This window comes from Poecile atricapillus, chromosome 23, assembly GCF_030490865.1.
Source record: "Poecile atricapillus isolate bPoeAtr1 chromosome 23, bPoeAtr1.hap1, whole genome shotgun sequence".
Taxonomy (NCBI): domain Eukaryota; kingdom Metazoa; phylum Chordata; class Aves; order Passeriformes; family Paridae; genus Poecile; species Poecile atricapillus.
In genome coordinates this window covers 3,734,794-3,749,731 of record NC_081271.1, presented here as the reverse complement: position 1 = coordinate 3,749,731, position 14,938 = coordinate 3,734,794, and the positions used below count along the sequence as shown (strand labels likewise).

General features: G+C 56.8%; 2 protein-coding genes across 7 annotated transcripts; both read right to left on the bottom strand.

Moving 5' to 3' along the window:
* Positions 1–818: 818 nt before the first annotated feature.
* Positions 819–5,705, bottom strand: LOC131587576 (uncharacterized). Its single transcript, XM_058855577.1, has 10 exons — positions 5,525–5,705; positions 4,200–4,354; positions 3,338–3,384; positions 2,888–2,955; positions 2,663–2,726; positions 2,304–2,379; positions 2,045–2,072; positions 1,310–1,450; positions 1,066–1,218; positions 819–944 (listed from the first exon to the last, which is right to left on the bottom strand). Exons 2-10 carry the CDS (start codon positions 4,319–4,321, stop codon positions 819–821), a joined length of 825 nt encoding a protein of 274 aa, XP_058711560.1. The 5' UTR covers positions 4,322–4,354; positions 5,525–5,705.
* A 2,318-nt stretch (positions 5,706–8,023) lies between these two features.
* FANCE (FA complementation group E) lies at positions 8,024–14,509 on the bottom strand. 6 transcript variants are annotated; one of them, XR_009279414.1, is made up of 12 exons: positions 14,427–14,509; positions 13,856–14,105; positions 12,959–13,580; positions 12,832–12,876; positions 12,251–12,535; positions 12,047–12,170; positions 11,401–11,476; positions 11,204–11,270; positions 10,983–11,108; positions 10,782–10,876; positions 10,518–10,608; positions 8,024–10,367 (listed from the first exon to the last, which is right to left on the bottom strand). XR_009279414.1 is itself a non-coding variant. In XM_058855969.1 (12 exons), exons 2-12 carry the CDS (start codon positions 14,077–14,079, stop codon positions 10,605–10,607), a joined length of 1,587 nt encoding a protein of 528 aa, XP_058711952.1. In that variant the 5' UTR covers positions 14,080–14,105; positions 14,427–14,509; the 3' UTR covers positions 8,024–10,604. The 6 variants fall into 6 exon arrangements, 3 of the variants coding, with proteins under 3 accessions (XP_058711952.1, XP_058711951.1, XP_058711953.1); XM_058855969.1 differs by having other exon boundaries at positions 8,024–10,608; positions 12,251–12,394; positions 12,476–12,535; XM_058855968.1 differs by having other exon boundaries at positions 8,024–10,608.
* Positions 14,510–14,938: the final 429 nt, after the last annotated feature.

The following is a 14,938-nucleotide window of genomic DNA, read 5'->3' as shown; positions in this document are numbered from 1 at the left end:
AGCTGGCTGCAGTGACATTGTTTGGGGACAAGTGGGTATGTGGGGACAGCCAGTTGAGGGAGGGCGGCAGGGCATGGAGAGGCAGTGGCTCTGAGACTCCTGAACTGGGACCAGTTACCTGCTGGAAAGTTCTCTTCAGGGGGTGAGGTCTCAGCCGTGGCTCCACATCATCTGGGAGGAAAGAGAAGCTGCCTTACATCATCCCCCAACACTAAGATGGGGCTGATGCACAGACAGTCACAAAGCTCCCAGCCGCTGAAAGCTGTCCAGGCCACATGCTCTGTGTGTGGCGCAGGTGGTGCCCTGGGCAGGGGGACCTGGTCCCATGCACAGCAATGGCACATGTGGGGTCTGGTGTTCAGGAACAGAGTCCTTTTTGTGCATGCCCCCCACCCCCCCCTGCATTCCTAGCTGGGTTACGGCTCTCCAGTCACCAGCACCTGGCTCCCACACTGATCTGCTGTTCCACTGTCCCCTCACAACTGTCAGCAGCTGTTCCCTTCACCACCCCATCAGCTGTTCCCCACTGTGGGTCCTCAACTCACACCACCCACTGGCTCTGTGGTCACACTGGCCCCCTAGAGGGGCTCAGGACGAGATCCTGCAGGGTTGCTCCATGCAAACCCTGCCCAGGCCCCGGCACCTCACCCTGGGTCTCCGCCAGCTGCCGGTTGCGGGAGTTTTGCTGGATCAGGCGCTTCATCTCCTCCAGTTCCGCGTGCTCCCGCATGTGGTGCCGCTTCAGGTTCTCCACGTGCTGGACCATCACCTCTGCTGCTCGGCTCATCCGGGCCTCCTGCAGCCAGGCGGGATGGGGGTCAGGGTCTCCTAAGGAGCCAGGTCTCTGCCAGTCCCTCCCTGTGCATCCCATGGTGCCTCCACCCAGGGAGTGCAGGTGTATCCCCTTCCTGCTCCCAAGGGCAGGTGGATGGATCCCTTGCACCCTGGTAAGCGCAAACACGAGGTCAAGACCAGCGCCGTGAGGAGGAGAAACAAACCCCAGCAAGCCCAGGGACAAGTCCCCAAGCCCGTCTGTAGCACCCTCCATCATTCCCAGCCGTGTACCTGGTGTACAGCCCCCAGCTTCTCCGCCGCACTGGTTGCCCTCTCAACAGCTGCTGACAGCACGGCCAGGTTGTGCTGCAGCTGCTCCAGCGTCTCCTTGCAGCCTGCATTGGCACAGGATCGGCCCAGCCTCTGGGAGGGGAAAGGAGGGAGCTGCTGGAGCTGGCACTTTGAGTTGTCCAAACCCCTCTGAGTGCTGGATGACCCCAGCACATGCCAGCCCCCTGCGCTGCTGCCCACCTACCTCCAGGGCAGCTCGGCACTGCCCCAGCTCCTCCTGGATGTTTTCCTCTGCTGCATCCCGTGCCCGTTTCTCCACCTGCACCCGTTGCTGCAGGGTGAACACATCGCAGCGAAAAGCCAGGGCGAGGTGCGCAAAAGCTGCCTGCGAGGCAAGGAGGGGAGAGGTGGGACACGGGGCAGAAGGGAAGCCACCAGGGCCATGTGCTGCTGTCCCCAAGGCACAAAAAACCTCCCAGTGTGCCACCAAATGAAGCAGTGCTAAAGATAATTAGCACTTGCCTTGCCCCAGCACCCCTTCGGCTGCTGCGTGCAGGGGCATGAGATGCCAGCCCAGGAAGACGTCCCCCAGGCAGCCGATAACGCATGGAAATGTTGAGCCCTCCTGGCAAGAGCACATGCCGGGCAGACGCCAGCCCTCGCTGCGGGTCCCAGCTGATGGCTGAGCCTGACTCAGCCCTGGCACTCGCAGGGAAATTATTTTTATTAGCGCGGCTCCTGCTGCCTCCCCGGCTAAGGGCACTCTTCAGCAGCTGCAGAGCACTTTGTGGGATTGCTGGGCGCACAGAGGACAGACTCATGGAAATGCAGCTGCCTCCAAATGCCAAAATCATTTCAGGGTTTATAAGGTGGCTGCCAAGGGACTGCGGTGCCTGAAGGAGCAGGGCACAGCCGTGGCACTGCGAGCCAGCAAAGGTGTCTGTCCTTGTGCCCCCTTGCCCAGTCCAGCAGCCCTCACCTCCAGATCCTGCTCTGTCAAAGCCACCCTGCAGAAAGAGAAGTGCTGTCAGGAATGGAGGGGCTGCATGCTGAAAATGCCCTTGTTCTGCTCCCAGGGGTGCCAGCCACCATGGGAAGTGGGAATCCAAGTGGCCTTTGTGTGGACAGCAACTCTTGTGTAATGGAAAAGGAGGAAAGTCCAATCTCTGAGTCGTGCTGTGCCCTGGGACGCCCCTGTTCTGTAGCCCCCCAGGGATGAAGGTGCTCACCGATCTTACCTGTGCAAGCCGAGTCTGTCCAGCACTGAGAGCTCGCTGGGGAGATTCAGCAGCGGCTCTTCCAGGGTTTCTGCACCTGCAGGAAGGCAGTGGGCCACAAGAGACCACACATGAGGGTTTCCCTGCGCCTTCCCTCCTCCCTCTGCACTCCTGTCCAGGGGGTAGGTGCCCATGTTTTGGAACCATCCCAGTCCTTCCCCCCACATCAGGGGGGCTTTAGGTCCTCCCAGGCCAGTCTCCCCTTTGCCTTGTCCCCACCAAGGGAGCTGAACCTCATCAGAACAGGTTCCTCATTCCCAGCTACTTCAAACCTTCCCCTAAGGGGACCCAGCTGGGGTGTGGGCTGGGGACTCACCCACCTTCTTTAGTCCTGTCACTGTCCCCAGGGTGGACAGCCTGCTCCTGTATGGCCCTGCCTGGCTCCTGAGAGGCACAAAGGTGCTGTTGGAGTAAACATCTCCCTGGTGCTGCTCAGCATCCCAGGAAGACCAGCACAGAGGGGCTGGGGGCCTGGCTGAGCCCAAGGAACCAGGCAGGGAAGGTTCCCCCACCTGTTGCCCTCCCCTCCCTTTCACCTCACCGACCTGCTCCACGCTCTGCTCTCTCCTGGCTGAAACCCCACCTGGGTGTCCCTGGGGACTGATCATCCTGCCTGGGGACAGAGAGGGTGGTGGGAGCTGGGCAGCAGGGTCCCCTCCCCAGCCTGACACCACTTCAGGAAAAACCCCCAAAACTGTCACTGGCACTTCTGCAGGCTCGCAAGGGACATGAGCTGGCAGTTACCCCCCAAAATATCCCAGTGGGATTAAGGGAGCTGGAGCTAAACTGGGCCAGAGCAGGGGGAGGAGGGCAAGGGATCCAGTGCAGAGGGTGGGTTACAGCTGGTGAGGCAAATCCAGGGGATGGGGTTGGGCTCCTAGGGCTGGAAGGGGTTGCAGGCAGGTGCTTCCAGGCCAGGGGACACCTTCCTGCTGCTCAGGGAGGGGCGGTGGAAAGCCCACACTTCTGACCCCATCCGCCTGGGCTGCCCTTACCTTCATCCGGAGATGTGGGGAGCCCGGACAGCTCTGCCTGCTGCTCCCTGCAGAGGGAATCCCGAGTAAACATCAAAGAAACTCAGGAAGCATCGGCAGCATCCCACCCCCCGGGCTCCCCCAGCTCCCTCGATGGGGCTGCTCCGGACCTGGGTCCTTCCCGAGCATCCTCCATAGCCTGCTCGGTCCCGGTCCTGCTCTGCCCCGGGCGAGCCGTCCCCTCGGCTCCTGCCGCCGCCGCAGAGCCCCACAGAGGACCCGCCGGAGCCGTTTCCAGCCAGCAATGAGTCACCAGCCACTGCCGTACTTTGCCTCAGCACTGTCTTTTTTTTTTTTTTTTTATAATTTTCTTCTGGCTGCCAAGCGGACCTCACTGTGAGCCAGCCTCTTCCAGCACCGCAGCAAACCCAGAGCCCAGGCACCATTTCACAACACCCCATGGGGATGGCAGGCCCCCCTAAAAGTGCACTGGGACAGGTTTAGCACCGCAAAACCCTGTCCTGGGTGCCAGGTAGTCTGGCAGCTCTGTAGCATCCCTGCTCACTGATGCTGGAGGCCACCAGGGATGACAGGTCACCAGTGCATGAGGACACAGGGGCTGCTGTGCACAGAGCCCTCTGCAGCCTCATGCTGGAGCCCAGCACCCAACTGGGAGAGGGTTTGAACCCCCAAACTTTTACCCCTGGCTCTGGAAAGAGCTGCAGCAGAGCTTTTCCTTCACCTCCCGGCGAGCCTGAGAGCAGCGGCTGCAGAAGGAGTCACCATGCCAAAACGATGCTCAGTGTCACTTGCCTGGCACTGCCATCACTGTACCATCCTTGCTGGCACCCCGAGAGCCGCTGGGTGAGCTTTTACCACGTACCTTCGAGGTGAGGGGCTGGGTCGGCAGCTCGTCCTCTGCCACTGCCGCCGCACGCGCCCCTGGGCCGGTCCCTGCACCTCCTCCTCTCCCTGTCCCAGCAAGGTCCCTTCGAGTGGCTTCATTTGTAAAGTGCAGAGGCTCCAGGACCAGCACACCTATCGTGAGAGACTCACATTAGCTGCGCGCAGATGGAGAACGCCTCTAAATGTTATATTTTTAAAGCATTTTCTCACCCAGCAGGAGCTTCGAGCTCCTCTGCTTAGTGTGGAGGCATCTGTGGGAAAAGAGGTGGGGAGCTCCTGTGATTCAGGAGGAGGCTGGTGGGATTTGGGCGGGCGTGGAGCAAGGCAAATGAGAAATTCAATACAGGCCTCGTTTCTGGGCAATGCTGAGGGCGGTACTTTCCTGCTTGCCACCCCTATTTCCTTCCCCCAGGGCAATCCTCATTTTGTGCTCGTGATGTGGGTCAGCTTCATGGGGGAAGGCAGATTTGCAGCCACCAACCAGTGTGAGCACCCAGTGCAGAGTGAGAGCAACCCCCTGTTCTCCAGGCTGCAGACAGGACAATCCCCGAGCTCCCAGAGAGACAAATATAAAAGATTTCCAAATATAAGGGAGCTTGGACAACTCATTTAAACTGTTTTACAATGTTTAAAGAATCAGAGAAAAATGCAGGAAGAACACAAAGTCCCTCTCCCAGCGCAGGGTGAAGTCCTGTGCACAAGGGCCTGTCCCACGGGGACTCCTCACAGGCTGTGCCCACGGACATGCAGATATGGGACAGAAAGAGAATTTTTTTGTCCAGGACAGGAAATTCAAGAGAGATCTAGGGGGACAGAGAGCTTGAAGCCCTACGTGTAAAGCGTTGGCTAAGCTCAGTCTAGGCCACCCCAGCACCAAGGAGGGCCATCACCCAGCTCCCAGTGCCTGCTCAGCTCTGCTGAAGGTGTAAAAAGCAGCACCTGGCACCTCTCAAAGCCAGCCCATTTCACACCTACACAGTGGGAATTGCCGCTGACATCCCCACCCAGGGGCTCAGGCTCCTCCAGCCAGTAGGGATCAGCCAAACTCATCGCACCAGCAAGCATCAGAGTGCTCTGGAGGGCTGGTCCCTGCTGCAAAGTGCTCAATCCGTCACAGCCGGGGCAGACCCCGCAGGCTGCTGCTTTCCCACAGCCTCACGGACACCCGGTCCTTCTCTTTGTGTTACAGATGGAAAAGATATGAGACAAGCAGCTGGTTTAGCATAAGGAACCCCTTGAGATGTCAGAGCGGGCGCTTTCCCTCAACTCGGCAGGACCAAGCTCTCCCCGGGACATCATTACCTGCCTGAACTCCTCTCAAGCAGCCGAAGGCAGATGCTGGGGCCACTCAGCTCGGACCCGGCACTCAGCTCTGTTGGGCCCCCATCCGCCCCGGGAGGGGGTCTGGGGACCCGGTGGGGCCGGCACTCGGTGGCCCGGGGCTGCTGGGGCCCCGCACGGCGCTCGCTGCCGGCGGCGGAGCCTCCCCGCAGGGCACAGTGACTGCATCTGCGGCAGACGGAGCTGCCGGGGACGAGCCCGATGAGAGAAGGCCTTTAAAGGAGATGCATGAGAGCGGCTGGGAGCTCCCCGCGCCGGCCAGGGCGGGCAGAGTGGTCTGCAGGTGGCCAGGAAACGTCTGCTTTTGGTGCGGGACCAGTTCCTGCACCTCTGATCCGTCTCTGAGGAGGTGACAGGGCTGGGAAGGACTGGGACTGCTCCCTCCATGCCCGATGTCTGCGGAGCAGAGCAGAGCTGAGCCTCAGCATCTCCCTGGCAGCAGGCTTGGGGCAGGGTGGGGGCAGTCAGGAGAGATGGGGGATCCCCCTGGCTTTCATGGGGGGCCCAGCACCACGATAAACCAAAGTGCTGATGAGGGGCCCCCGTAGCATCTTATCCGGTGATGAGGGGAAGCCACTCTGCCCGGGACCCCCATCCCTCCTGCCCTTCTCAGCAGCCCCACTTTGCCCCTGGCCATTCCCCCATTGCCCCATCCCCAGCCCAACCTCTTTGCTCAAATCCGTCACGTCCTCTAAAGCTGCTTTTTTCCCCTAATGAGCTTACAGCGAGTTACTCCACGTTCAGCACTACCAGGAGGCAGCTGCTGTTGTCCCCCCACGCCCAGGGAGCCCAGTGGTGCCCTTGGGGTCTGCAGATCTGTTCAGCCCTGAGAGGCCAAACAGCATCTCCCAGTGAGGGCTGGCTTGGCCCAGGCTCTGAGCCACCTACCAGAGTGAGAGCCCAGAATGCAGCCCCCGGCCAGGGGTTACAAACAGGGAGTGAAGGATGGACACCTTTGCAGAGAGCCCCAGCTTCCTCCCCAGGGGCAGCAGCTGGCACCAGGCAGCACATCAGGCTCTGTGGCCTCTGCTCTGGCCCTGGCAGGCCCAGGGCTGCTCAGTGGGGGACACAGACCCAAGGACACCCTGACACTGGAGCCTCTGTTCCCTCCTACACTCAGGGGAAGGCTGACAAGAGGCAATGCCCCTATTCACAAACCACCCCGTTCAAAGAGCCTCTAAAAACATTCACTAAAAGCATGCAGGGATTTTTAGGTATTCTTATTTTTAAGCTGGGAACAGCTAAATCATGACTGCAGTCTAGGAATCACAGAGCCTCAAGCAAGGAAAAGCAGCCCAGTTCCCCTCACACAGACCTGTTCAGCAGGGAGAAATGAGACCCTCTGGGAGATCTCCAGCCCAGGGGGGTGGGTGGCAGCATGTGGCTGTGGGCTCTGCCTTTGTCCCCTGTTCTCCTTCCAGAGAGCTCCCTCGCAGCAGCTACAGCATCTTCCAGGACACCTGAAGCTGAGCTAAACTCGCAGCTCAGATCACACAGTGTGGTCATCTGGATTATCCACTGCTTGCAGGAAAGCTGCTCAGACTGACCCTGCCTGCTGCCACTGATGCAGTAATCATGATTTACAGGTCTGCGCAGGGGCACAACTGCACAACAGCACCCCAGCCCTCCCTCAAATTCGCTTTTCAGTGGCCCTGGCTTCCCTATCTGACAGGGACCTGGCAGCCATCAGGCTACCAAAGAGACAACATGATTCTTGTCTTACAATTAAAAGGTTGTTGGCAAAAAAACATCAAAAAGCAAACAAAAAAACCAACCCCCCCAAACCGCCCCCCCCAAAAAACAAACCCAAAAAACCCCACCAAAAAAAACAAACAACAACAACAAAAACACACAGAAGAAAAAAAAACAAAAAAAAACAAGAAGGAAAATTGCTCTTTCTTTTTATTCAGTTTTAAATCCCAAGTGAAAAAAATAAATATTGCTGAGCCTCCCCCAGAGCAGTTCAGCCTCACGTTTGGGTGTCACAGCCCCCAGGTTTCCAGGCAGAACTGCACCAGCGTGTTGGGGATTACACATGAGATTAGCAGGCTGTCACTGGACACGCAGTTACCTCCAGGAAGAAGTGGGGTGACCAGCACTGCTGCAAGGGGGGACACAGCAACAACCTGGAGCTCCTGTTTGGAGAAGGGCAGCCCCTTGGCCATTTTTGGGAAAGCCACTGAGTTTCAGCCCTTTCCAACAAGGACTGCATGGCCCAGGTCTCCTACATGGCTCTGATGTTTGGTGTTTAACATCCACAGACCCCATGCCCCTCACTCCAAAGAGGTTCTCTGCTGCCTGGCCATAGCCCCATGAAGGCACCTGGGGAGTGGAGGAACCATTGGTTTGAAAAGACAGGCGTCTGCTAAGGAAGGCAGGAGCCTACCTTGAAATAGAAGATGTAAACCCCCTCCCTCCAAATTATTGTAATTCTGAAATTAAAGGAGTCTCAGGCAAAGGTATGGGAGTAGAAATAACAGTTCTTTACTAGTATGTATAAATTTTTTAAAAAACCTTACAACTTAATAGGAAAATTAAAATGGAGCAGTATAAAAACAACTGACAGAGTCAGAATACAGCCTGACACTCTGTTGGGCAGGATGTTGGTAGCAGTCCTATTAAATGGTGGCTGGGGTGGCAGATGTGGTTCTGTTGGAGCAGTAATCTTGTAGATGGGTGTAGTTTTCCTCTGAAGGTCCAGTGGTGGTGAAATGGGTCCGGTCTCCTCTGGGAATCCAGTGGAGAAAGGCTGACTCTGGTGCTCTAAATCCCAGATTATATCCAGGTAGGAATGCTTGGCTCCTCCCACTGGGTGGAGCATCTCACAATGGGATGATGGAATTCTATCAGTCATGCAGTGAGGCTCAATGGCCCATTAACAGAAGAGATCCCCCTGGAGTTATGAGGGATGGGTCATAGACGAGATAAAGAACTGCCACAGCTGATTTTAACAGCTGGGAATAGAATACAGACTTTTGGTTACATCTTGCATTGCAATTTAAGACAATCATCTTGCCATGAAACTGGTTCAAAAATTCCTGTGGAGGGTGAGGAAGCAGCAGAGCAGACAGACAACCCATGTAACTGCATATGATGAATTTCCTTCAAAAAAACCCAAGAACTACTAGGCCAAAAAGGAAATGTGAAATAAAACTCTACAAACAGAAGAGGAAGCAGGTAAGGAACCACTGCCAAGTATCACAAGTAAACTGGCTGAAAATCACTGCTTACTCCCAGCCTAGGAAAAGACAGACAAAGCTTTGGATCATTCCCTTCACCATCACCACTCTTAAATCAAGACAAGGACAGAGCCAGTGCTGGCACTCCCACCACCCTTGGCCAAGATTCTGCTGAACTATAAAATCTGACTGATGTTTTATGCTGCATCCACCTCTCTCTGCTGTTCAGGACAGGTTTTAAAGTTCTTGAAAGGGTCAAGAGGAGTCAAAAGTAAAGTCTTCTGTGCAGCTGCTGCCAACCTCCATATAAACAAGCAGCCTTCCCCCAGCATGTGCAGCATGCCCAGGGTTTGCTCCCAGTTCTCCCCACACAATTGTTGTCTGCATGTACACCTCAGAGGAACCCACAGCACATGATAAACCGCAGCCAAGAGCAAAAGTAGGGCTAAGAAGGCTTTTGCCACAAGCCAGTGGTCACCTCCATGTGACTGACAGCCACAGCCAGACAGAGCACTGGGGACAATGACACCGAGGTCACTTGGTAGAAGCTCTGCAGGGAAACTGCAAAGATCAGAGCCTGCTACCTAATAAAGCCAGAAGAGCAGGCTTAGACCTTGATGATCATGGCACAATTTCTATTTATGTCGTATTTTGGGCAGCCCTACAATAGCTTCACTACACTCAGCCACTAACTCACTGGAATGCAAACACATCAACAATCTGGCTCCCTGGAGGTTTCTATCCTCCAGCTAATGTGGACTTTGAAGCCTCATCAGTCCACTGTCACCTAAAATAGCTTAAGAGATTCTTATATAAAGAAATCTGTGCTCTCAGCCTTAAGAGCATGACCTAATGCTTCAGTTTCCCTGGCTGGGATCTAAACATTACAGAGCAAACCTGAAGCAGCCACATGTCACAATTGCACGTTATAATTCTCCTTCTCCCTTTGTAGATATTTATGGATTTTTAAATTGCTCCTGAAGTATGCAATGCTTCAAAATCTCCATTGAAACCCTTGCTCTACCTGCCTGAGTATCCACTCTCTCCCAAACTTTTCTTCCCAGTTCTCACACCAGGAGGTGCCTAGATGAGGTGTCCAGTGGGTACTTTCAATAATACAGCATAGAACTTTGAGCAGAGTCATGCCATACATTTTCTACTAGAGCAACGAGTAGTGTCATCATCACCAGAAATGTGTTGCACACAGCAGGGCCCCTCACAGGCCAGGCAAACAGGAAAGAAAGGTGGATTTAAAGCAGAACACTCAAAATTTCCAGCTAAATTCAGCTGGAATTCAGCTAAGTCGCAGTCTTCTGCACCCAGAGATGTGTAAATCCCAGCAGATCAGATACACAAAGCAGCAGCCCAGCCTGCACTGCTCCAAAACGGCCTTGGCTGCTGTGGAGGAGGGTGGACATGCACAGAACTCGTGCCTTGGAATGAGCTGAGGTGAAACCAAGATAGTGAACTAAGTCCAGAATTATCAACTTCATGCAGGCTCAAATCAATGTCTGTCCTGGTTCAGCAACACATTTTGGGAAGTAAAAACTCAGAAACTCCCCCGTGGGTTGTGTCCTGCCTGCCCCCACAGCCCTGGTGTGGTCACCTTGGTGAGCATGGCAGGCTTGAGAGAGAACAGATACAGAAACACCTAGAAACACATGAATTGTTCAACCAAGACCCCTCCAAGCCCCAGGGAGTGTGAGGGGCCGGGATGGCACTGCCCAGCAAGAGCCCCCTCACTGGGCACTACATGGGGAACAGTCCCTGCTCACCAGGGGAACCCAGTGAGGGGTGGCTGTGGCTGCTGCTGTGCAATGAGTGTCCTCCACGCAAGGAAGCTGCCACCTTCCTTTTGGTGGTCACCTGGAAAAGGACAAAAATCAAGAAGAGGAAAGCCACTGCCATACACACCACTGTAGAGCTTTGGAAAACCTCTGGCACAGCATGTGTGGAAGCTTCTGGTTCCCCACCCCTGGGACAGCCCAGGGTGCAGATCCTGCCATCCCCCATGACAGGGACCCCTGTCCCCACCTCACCTGTCCCCCTCCAGCACAGCCTGCAGCGATTTCTTCAGCACCGCGTTGCTCCGATCCAGGACCGCAGCCAGACTGCTCCGGTGAGCTGGGGTGACCTGGGATGGAGGCAGCATGAGCTCAGGGCACTGCCCTGCCAGGAGCCAATCTGAGACCTCTGGGCCAGGTCCCAGGAGCTGCAGGACCTGAGCCTGGCTCGCTCACCTGGCTCTGGTACACTGTGAGCACGGCGGTCACCAGCTTGGCGAAGCTGAGTGATGTGGCAAAGGCTGGGGCCTGCTGGCACAGAGTCAGGACCAGGAAATCCAAAAGCTTGGGGGGAAGCACCTCCTGGAAAAGACCCAGGAGCAGGTAGGAGAGGGAGTCCTTGCTCCAGCGCTGCTGGAGGCATCAAGGAAACCCATGGGATGAGGTGGGCCCCTCACCTGCCGCCCCAGCACAGCCTGCAGTACTGGCAGGAGTCTCTCTGACAAAGGCACCTCCAGGACTTGGCTGGAAGGACAGGGAAGAGGAAAGGTGCTGCTCCACAGCCCTGCTGGTGCTCCCAAATGGCTGGAGCCAGCTGGACCCACCCAGGCAGGTGTGAGGCCAAAGCAGAGCTGTGGGCCCTGTAACCCCTCACCTCAGCACCAGCTGCACAGAGTGTGGCTCCAGGCACTCCTCCACGAGCTCACACATCAGCTTGGTCTGCTCAGCACCTGCAAGGGCAAAGCAGCAGGGCAGAGCCTCCAGAGGCTGCCAAATCCATGGGGATGTGCATGGCCCTTCCTGGCACGCCTTCACAGGAGGATGTCCCAGTCAAGACTGGCAGAAACGATGCAGTGCCCCCTTCTACTGCTCAGGATAATCCTGCTTCCTTTGCCCAGCTGCAGCAAGGCTTTAAACAGCACCAGTCTCTGGGAAAACGGGATGCTGGTGGCAGGGGTTCACCCTCTCCTCACACCAGCACAGCCACCCTGGGGCAGCTCTGGCTGAGCATTAGGAGCTGTCAGGAGCCCTCCAATCACAGAGGTGTGGGAACTGTCCTTTGGGAAACATTAAGCCAGAAGCCAGCCTAGCCAGCCCTCCCACTCCATCTCAGGCATCTGTAAACCCACCTCCCATCCCAACCCCCAAGTGTTCACCTGCCCAGAAGGAAGCAGCCCCACACCTCCATGGCTCCTAACACCTGTTCCACATGACAAATGACTCCCAGGAGACAGCACTCTGCAGCTGGGGCCCCTCTCCAGCTCCCAGAAGCTGCCACACCTCCCACCAGCCCACCACACCTTCCCCAGGCTCCTGCAGCATTGCAGCCACCAGCACGTGGCAGAAGGGATGGGAATACTTGGAGCAAAACGAAGTGAGGGCAGCCATGAGGTGTCGGGAAGGCGGCTGGGTGAGGGACAGGACCTAGGGACAGAAAAGGCAGGAGGTGGGGACAGTGGAGGGGGAAATGGGGAGCATGAAACCTCCACTGCCCTGGCACGTACTCGCCTGAGGAAGAGCTGCTCTGCCAGGATGGCTGCGCTGGTGTAGCTGAGGTCAGGGGTCAGAGCCAGCAGCCAGCTGCAGAAACGCACCAGGAAGGGCTCCGGGCACGTGGAGAGCTGGAGGAAGGAGCACAGCCCCTCGAGCTGGGGATGGCAGAGGGGATGGGACATTAGGGACAGCAGCAGGCCCCCTGCAGCAGCTGCAGCAGGGATGCTGGGGTTCACCTGGCTGGGGGAGCAGCTGTTCAGGATGCTCAGTTCAGGTAGGGTGCGCAGCTCGCCGTGCTGGAGGGAAACACCATGCTGAGTAATGCACTAAATAAACCAACCCACAAAACAGAAGCTCCAGGGCTTCTCCCTTCCCCCCATGTTCATCAGTGTTGAGCCCACAGGCAGCCCCTCACACCTCCAAGGTGCAGGCAGGTGTCGATGTTCCAAGCCCAGAGGAAATGCCAACAGGGCTTTTTATCCCCATCCAGCTGTCTCTCTGAAATCCACCTCCTTTTCCACCCCTTCCAAGGCCCTGGCACGAGCCCATTTAGAGCATCAGCTCCAGGAGAGAGACAGAAGCAACCACTTACACTGGATTCCTGCAGCAGCAGCATTTTCAGCCTCTGTCCATGCATCTGAGGGAAATGAGATGAAGGAATGGGAATCAGGCTGTGAAAGCCCACTGGCTGGAAGGGGACAGCAAACCCTACACAGTACCTGGACAAAGGACTGGACTTCTACTGCCAGCTCTGTCTGGGAAATCTTCCTGAGCTCCCCAACTGCATCTTGCTGGGAGCTGTCTGGAGCAGCCTTATCTGTGCCCTGAGCAGATACATTCCCTGAAGGCTCCTCAGGCACTTCCTCTTCCACCCCTGCTATATCTCCACATTCCTGGGGCTCCAGGGGCTCAAATGCCACCTCCTCCAGCAACAACCTCTTCCCCTCTCTCTCACTGTCCAACTCCAGGCTCTCCTCTGACATTTTCTTGCGCTTCCCACCTTGAGGTGCAGAGTCAGGGGCACCAGGCTGCTTGCTGAAGCACCAGTTCAATTTTCTTTGCCCCTCTGGTTTCTTCTGGGCAATTTTCTGGCACAGGTCCCTAAGCTGCTGCTGGCACATGGAAGACAGGGCAGTGGGATGTGGGGAGCCCTCCTCTGCCCTTGCTCCCTGCTGGAGTAGATCCCCCAGTGTCTTCACCCAGGGATCCACATGGGAATCTTGCTCCAAGGCCTGGAGCAGCTGGTCAAGGCAATCCCCGGGCACTACATTCTGAACCACGAGGAGCAGGGAGAAGAGGTTTCTCTGGCACAAAACGGGCAGCAGCAGCAGCCGTGGCTTGCTGGAAAAGGAGAGGTGACTGGTCAGAGCAAATCCCCCTGTCCTGACTCCAACCTGCCCCGTGGAGCTGAGTCCCACAGCACCAGGGAGCAAGAGGAGACACCTAATGGCTTCACCAGCTTTTGCAGACACAAGCTGGGACAGCATTGGGTCGCTGCTATGATCCCAACTTCACGGACTGCTGCACCAGGGGGAGCGGATGTGCTCTCCCAAATTGCGCACCTGACACCCAAAACTCCCACAAAACACCAAGTTTTAGAAATGTATCCAACTCACACGGCCAGGGTGTCCTTTGGCCCCTCCAGCGAGGGCTCCTCGGCGCACAGGGCTGCGGTGAGAGCCTGCCAGGGGAACGCCTGCCCTGGTCCCTCGCGGCGCTGGCCCCGCTGCAGCACCCGCAGTGCGGCCATCGCCCCGCCGGGGCCGGAGGACAGAGCGTGGAGCAGGAGGCGGCACGGCCCGGGGCAGATCTGCAGCCAGGGCGGGCACCGGGGCTCCATTGCTGCGGCGGGGGCTGCACGGCGGCCTGTGAGACACGGGGAGACCGGACAGGGTCACACACGGGGGACAGCTGGACACGGGGAGACCGGACACGGTCACACACACAGGGGACAGCCGGACACCGTCACACACACGGGGGACAGCCGGACACAGGGACAGCTGGACACAGTCACACACACAGGGGACAGCCGGACATAGGGCACACACACGGGTGTCACCGCACACACACGGGTGTCACCGCACACTCACGGTGTCACCGCACACACACGGGTGTCACCGCACACTCACGGTGTCACCGCACACTCACGAGTGTCACCGCACACTCACGGTGTCACCGCACACTCACGAGTGTCACCGGGGTGTCACCGCGTCCCCGCCTGGCTCCCCCCGCTGCCCCCGGGCCCCACGGCGCCGTTTCCGGCCCCGCCCCGGGAAACGCAAATCGCCCGCGCTGTGAACGAGCTCATTATGCAAATATCTCTTCAATTCCGACCCAAACACCGCCTTCCCCCTCGAGGGTGGATGCCCCAGCCCACAGATCATGGGCGCCCGGAAGCGTGGAGTTACACAACCCGTTTTATTTCGTTATTCACGGATTTGGCTAAAAAAAGTTTAAAACAGAGCGCCCCTGCTGCCCGGTCCGTGGGTCAGAGCGCTTCGCTGCCTCCCAGCACCCACGGGCACAGGATGGGCACTGTTATAAATACATATTATATTGTTGGCTTTTCGCAAATATTAAAATGAATGTTATAAGAATGGGAAATTTTGTTGTATTAATAGTTTTCTTTATTTCTGTTATTGATGAAACTTAAAAATAGTAGTATAATACATATGTTAGGCTATGGCATAGTATTAAAA

Bases quoted from the DNA above. Each gene is read 5' to 3' on its own strand.
- LOC131587576 (XM_058855577.1), bottom strand. From the start codon at position 4,321: ATGAAGCCACTCGAAGGGACCTTGCTGGGACAGGGAGAGGAGGAGGTG. The intron at 3,385-4,199 runs GTACGTGGTAAA...TTCCCTCTGCAG, and splicing joins CCCAGCCCCTCACCTCGAAG to GGAGCAGCAGGCAGAGCTGT. The intron at 2,380-2,662 runs GTGGGTGAGTCC...GCCTTCCTGCAG, and splicing joins CAGTGACAGGACTAAAGAAG to GTGCAGAAACCCTGGAAGAG.
- FANCE (XM_058855968.1), bottom strand. From the start codon at position 14,079: ATGGAGCCCCGGTGCCCGCCCTGGCTGCAGATCTGCCCCGGGCCGTGC. The intron at 12,877-12,958 runs GTACTGTGTAGG...CATTTCCCTCAG, and splicing joins AAGTCCAGTCCTTTGTCCAG to ATGCATGGACAGAGGCTGAA. The intron at 12,536-12,831 runs GTAAGTGGTTGC...GTTTCCCTCCAG, and splicing joins TGCTGCTGCAGGAATCCAGT to CACGGCGAGCTGCGCACCCT.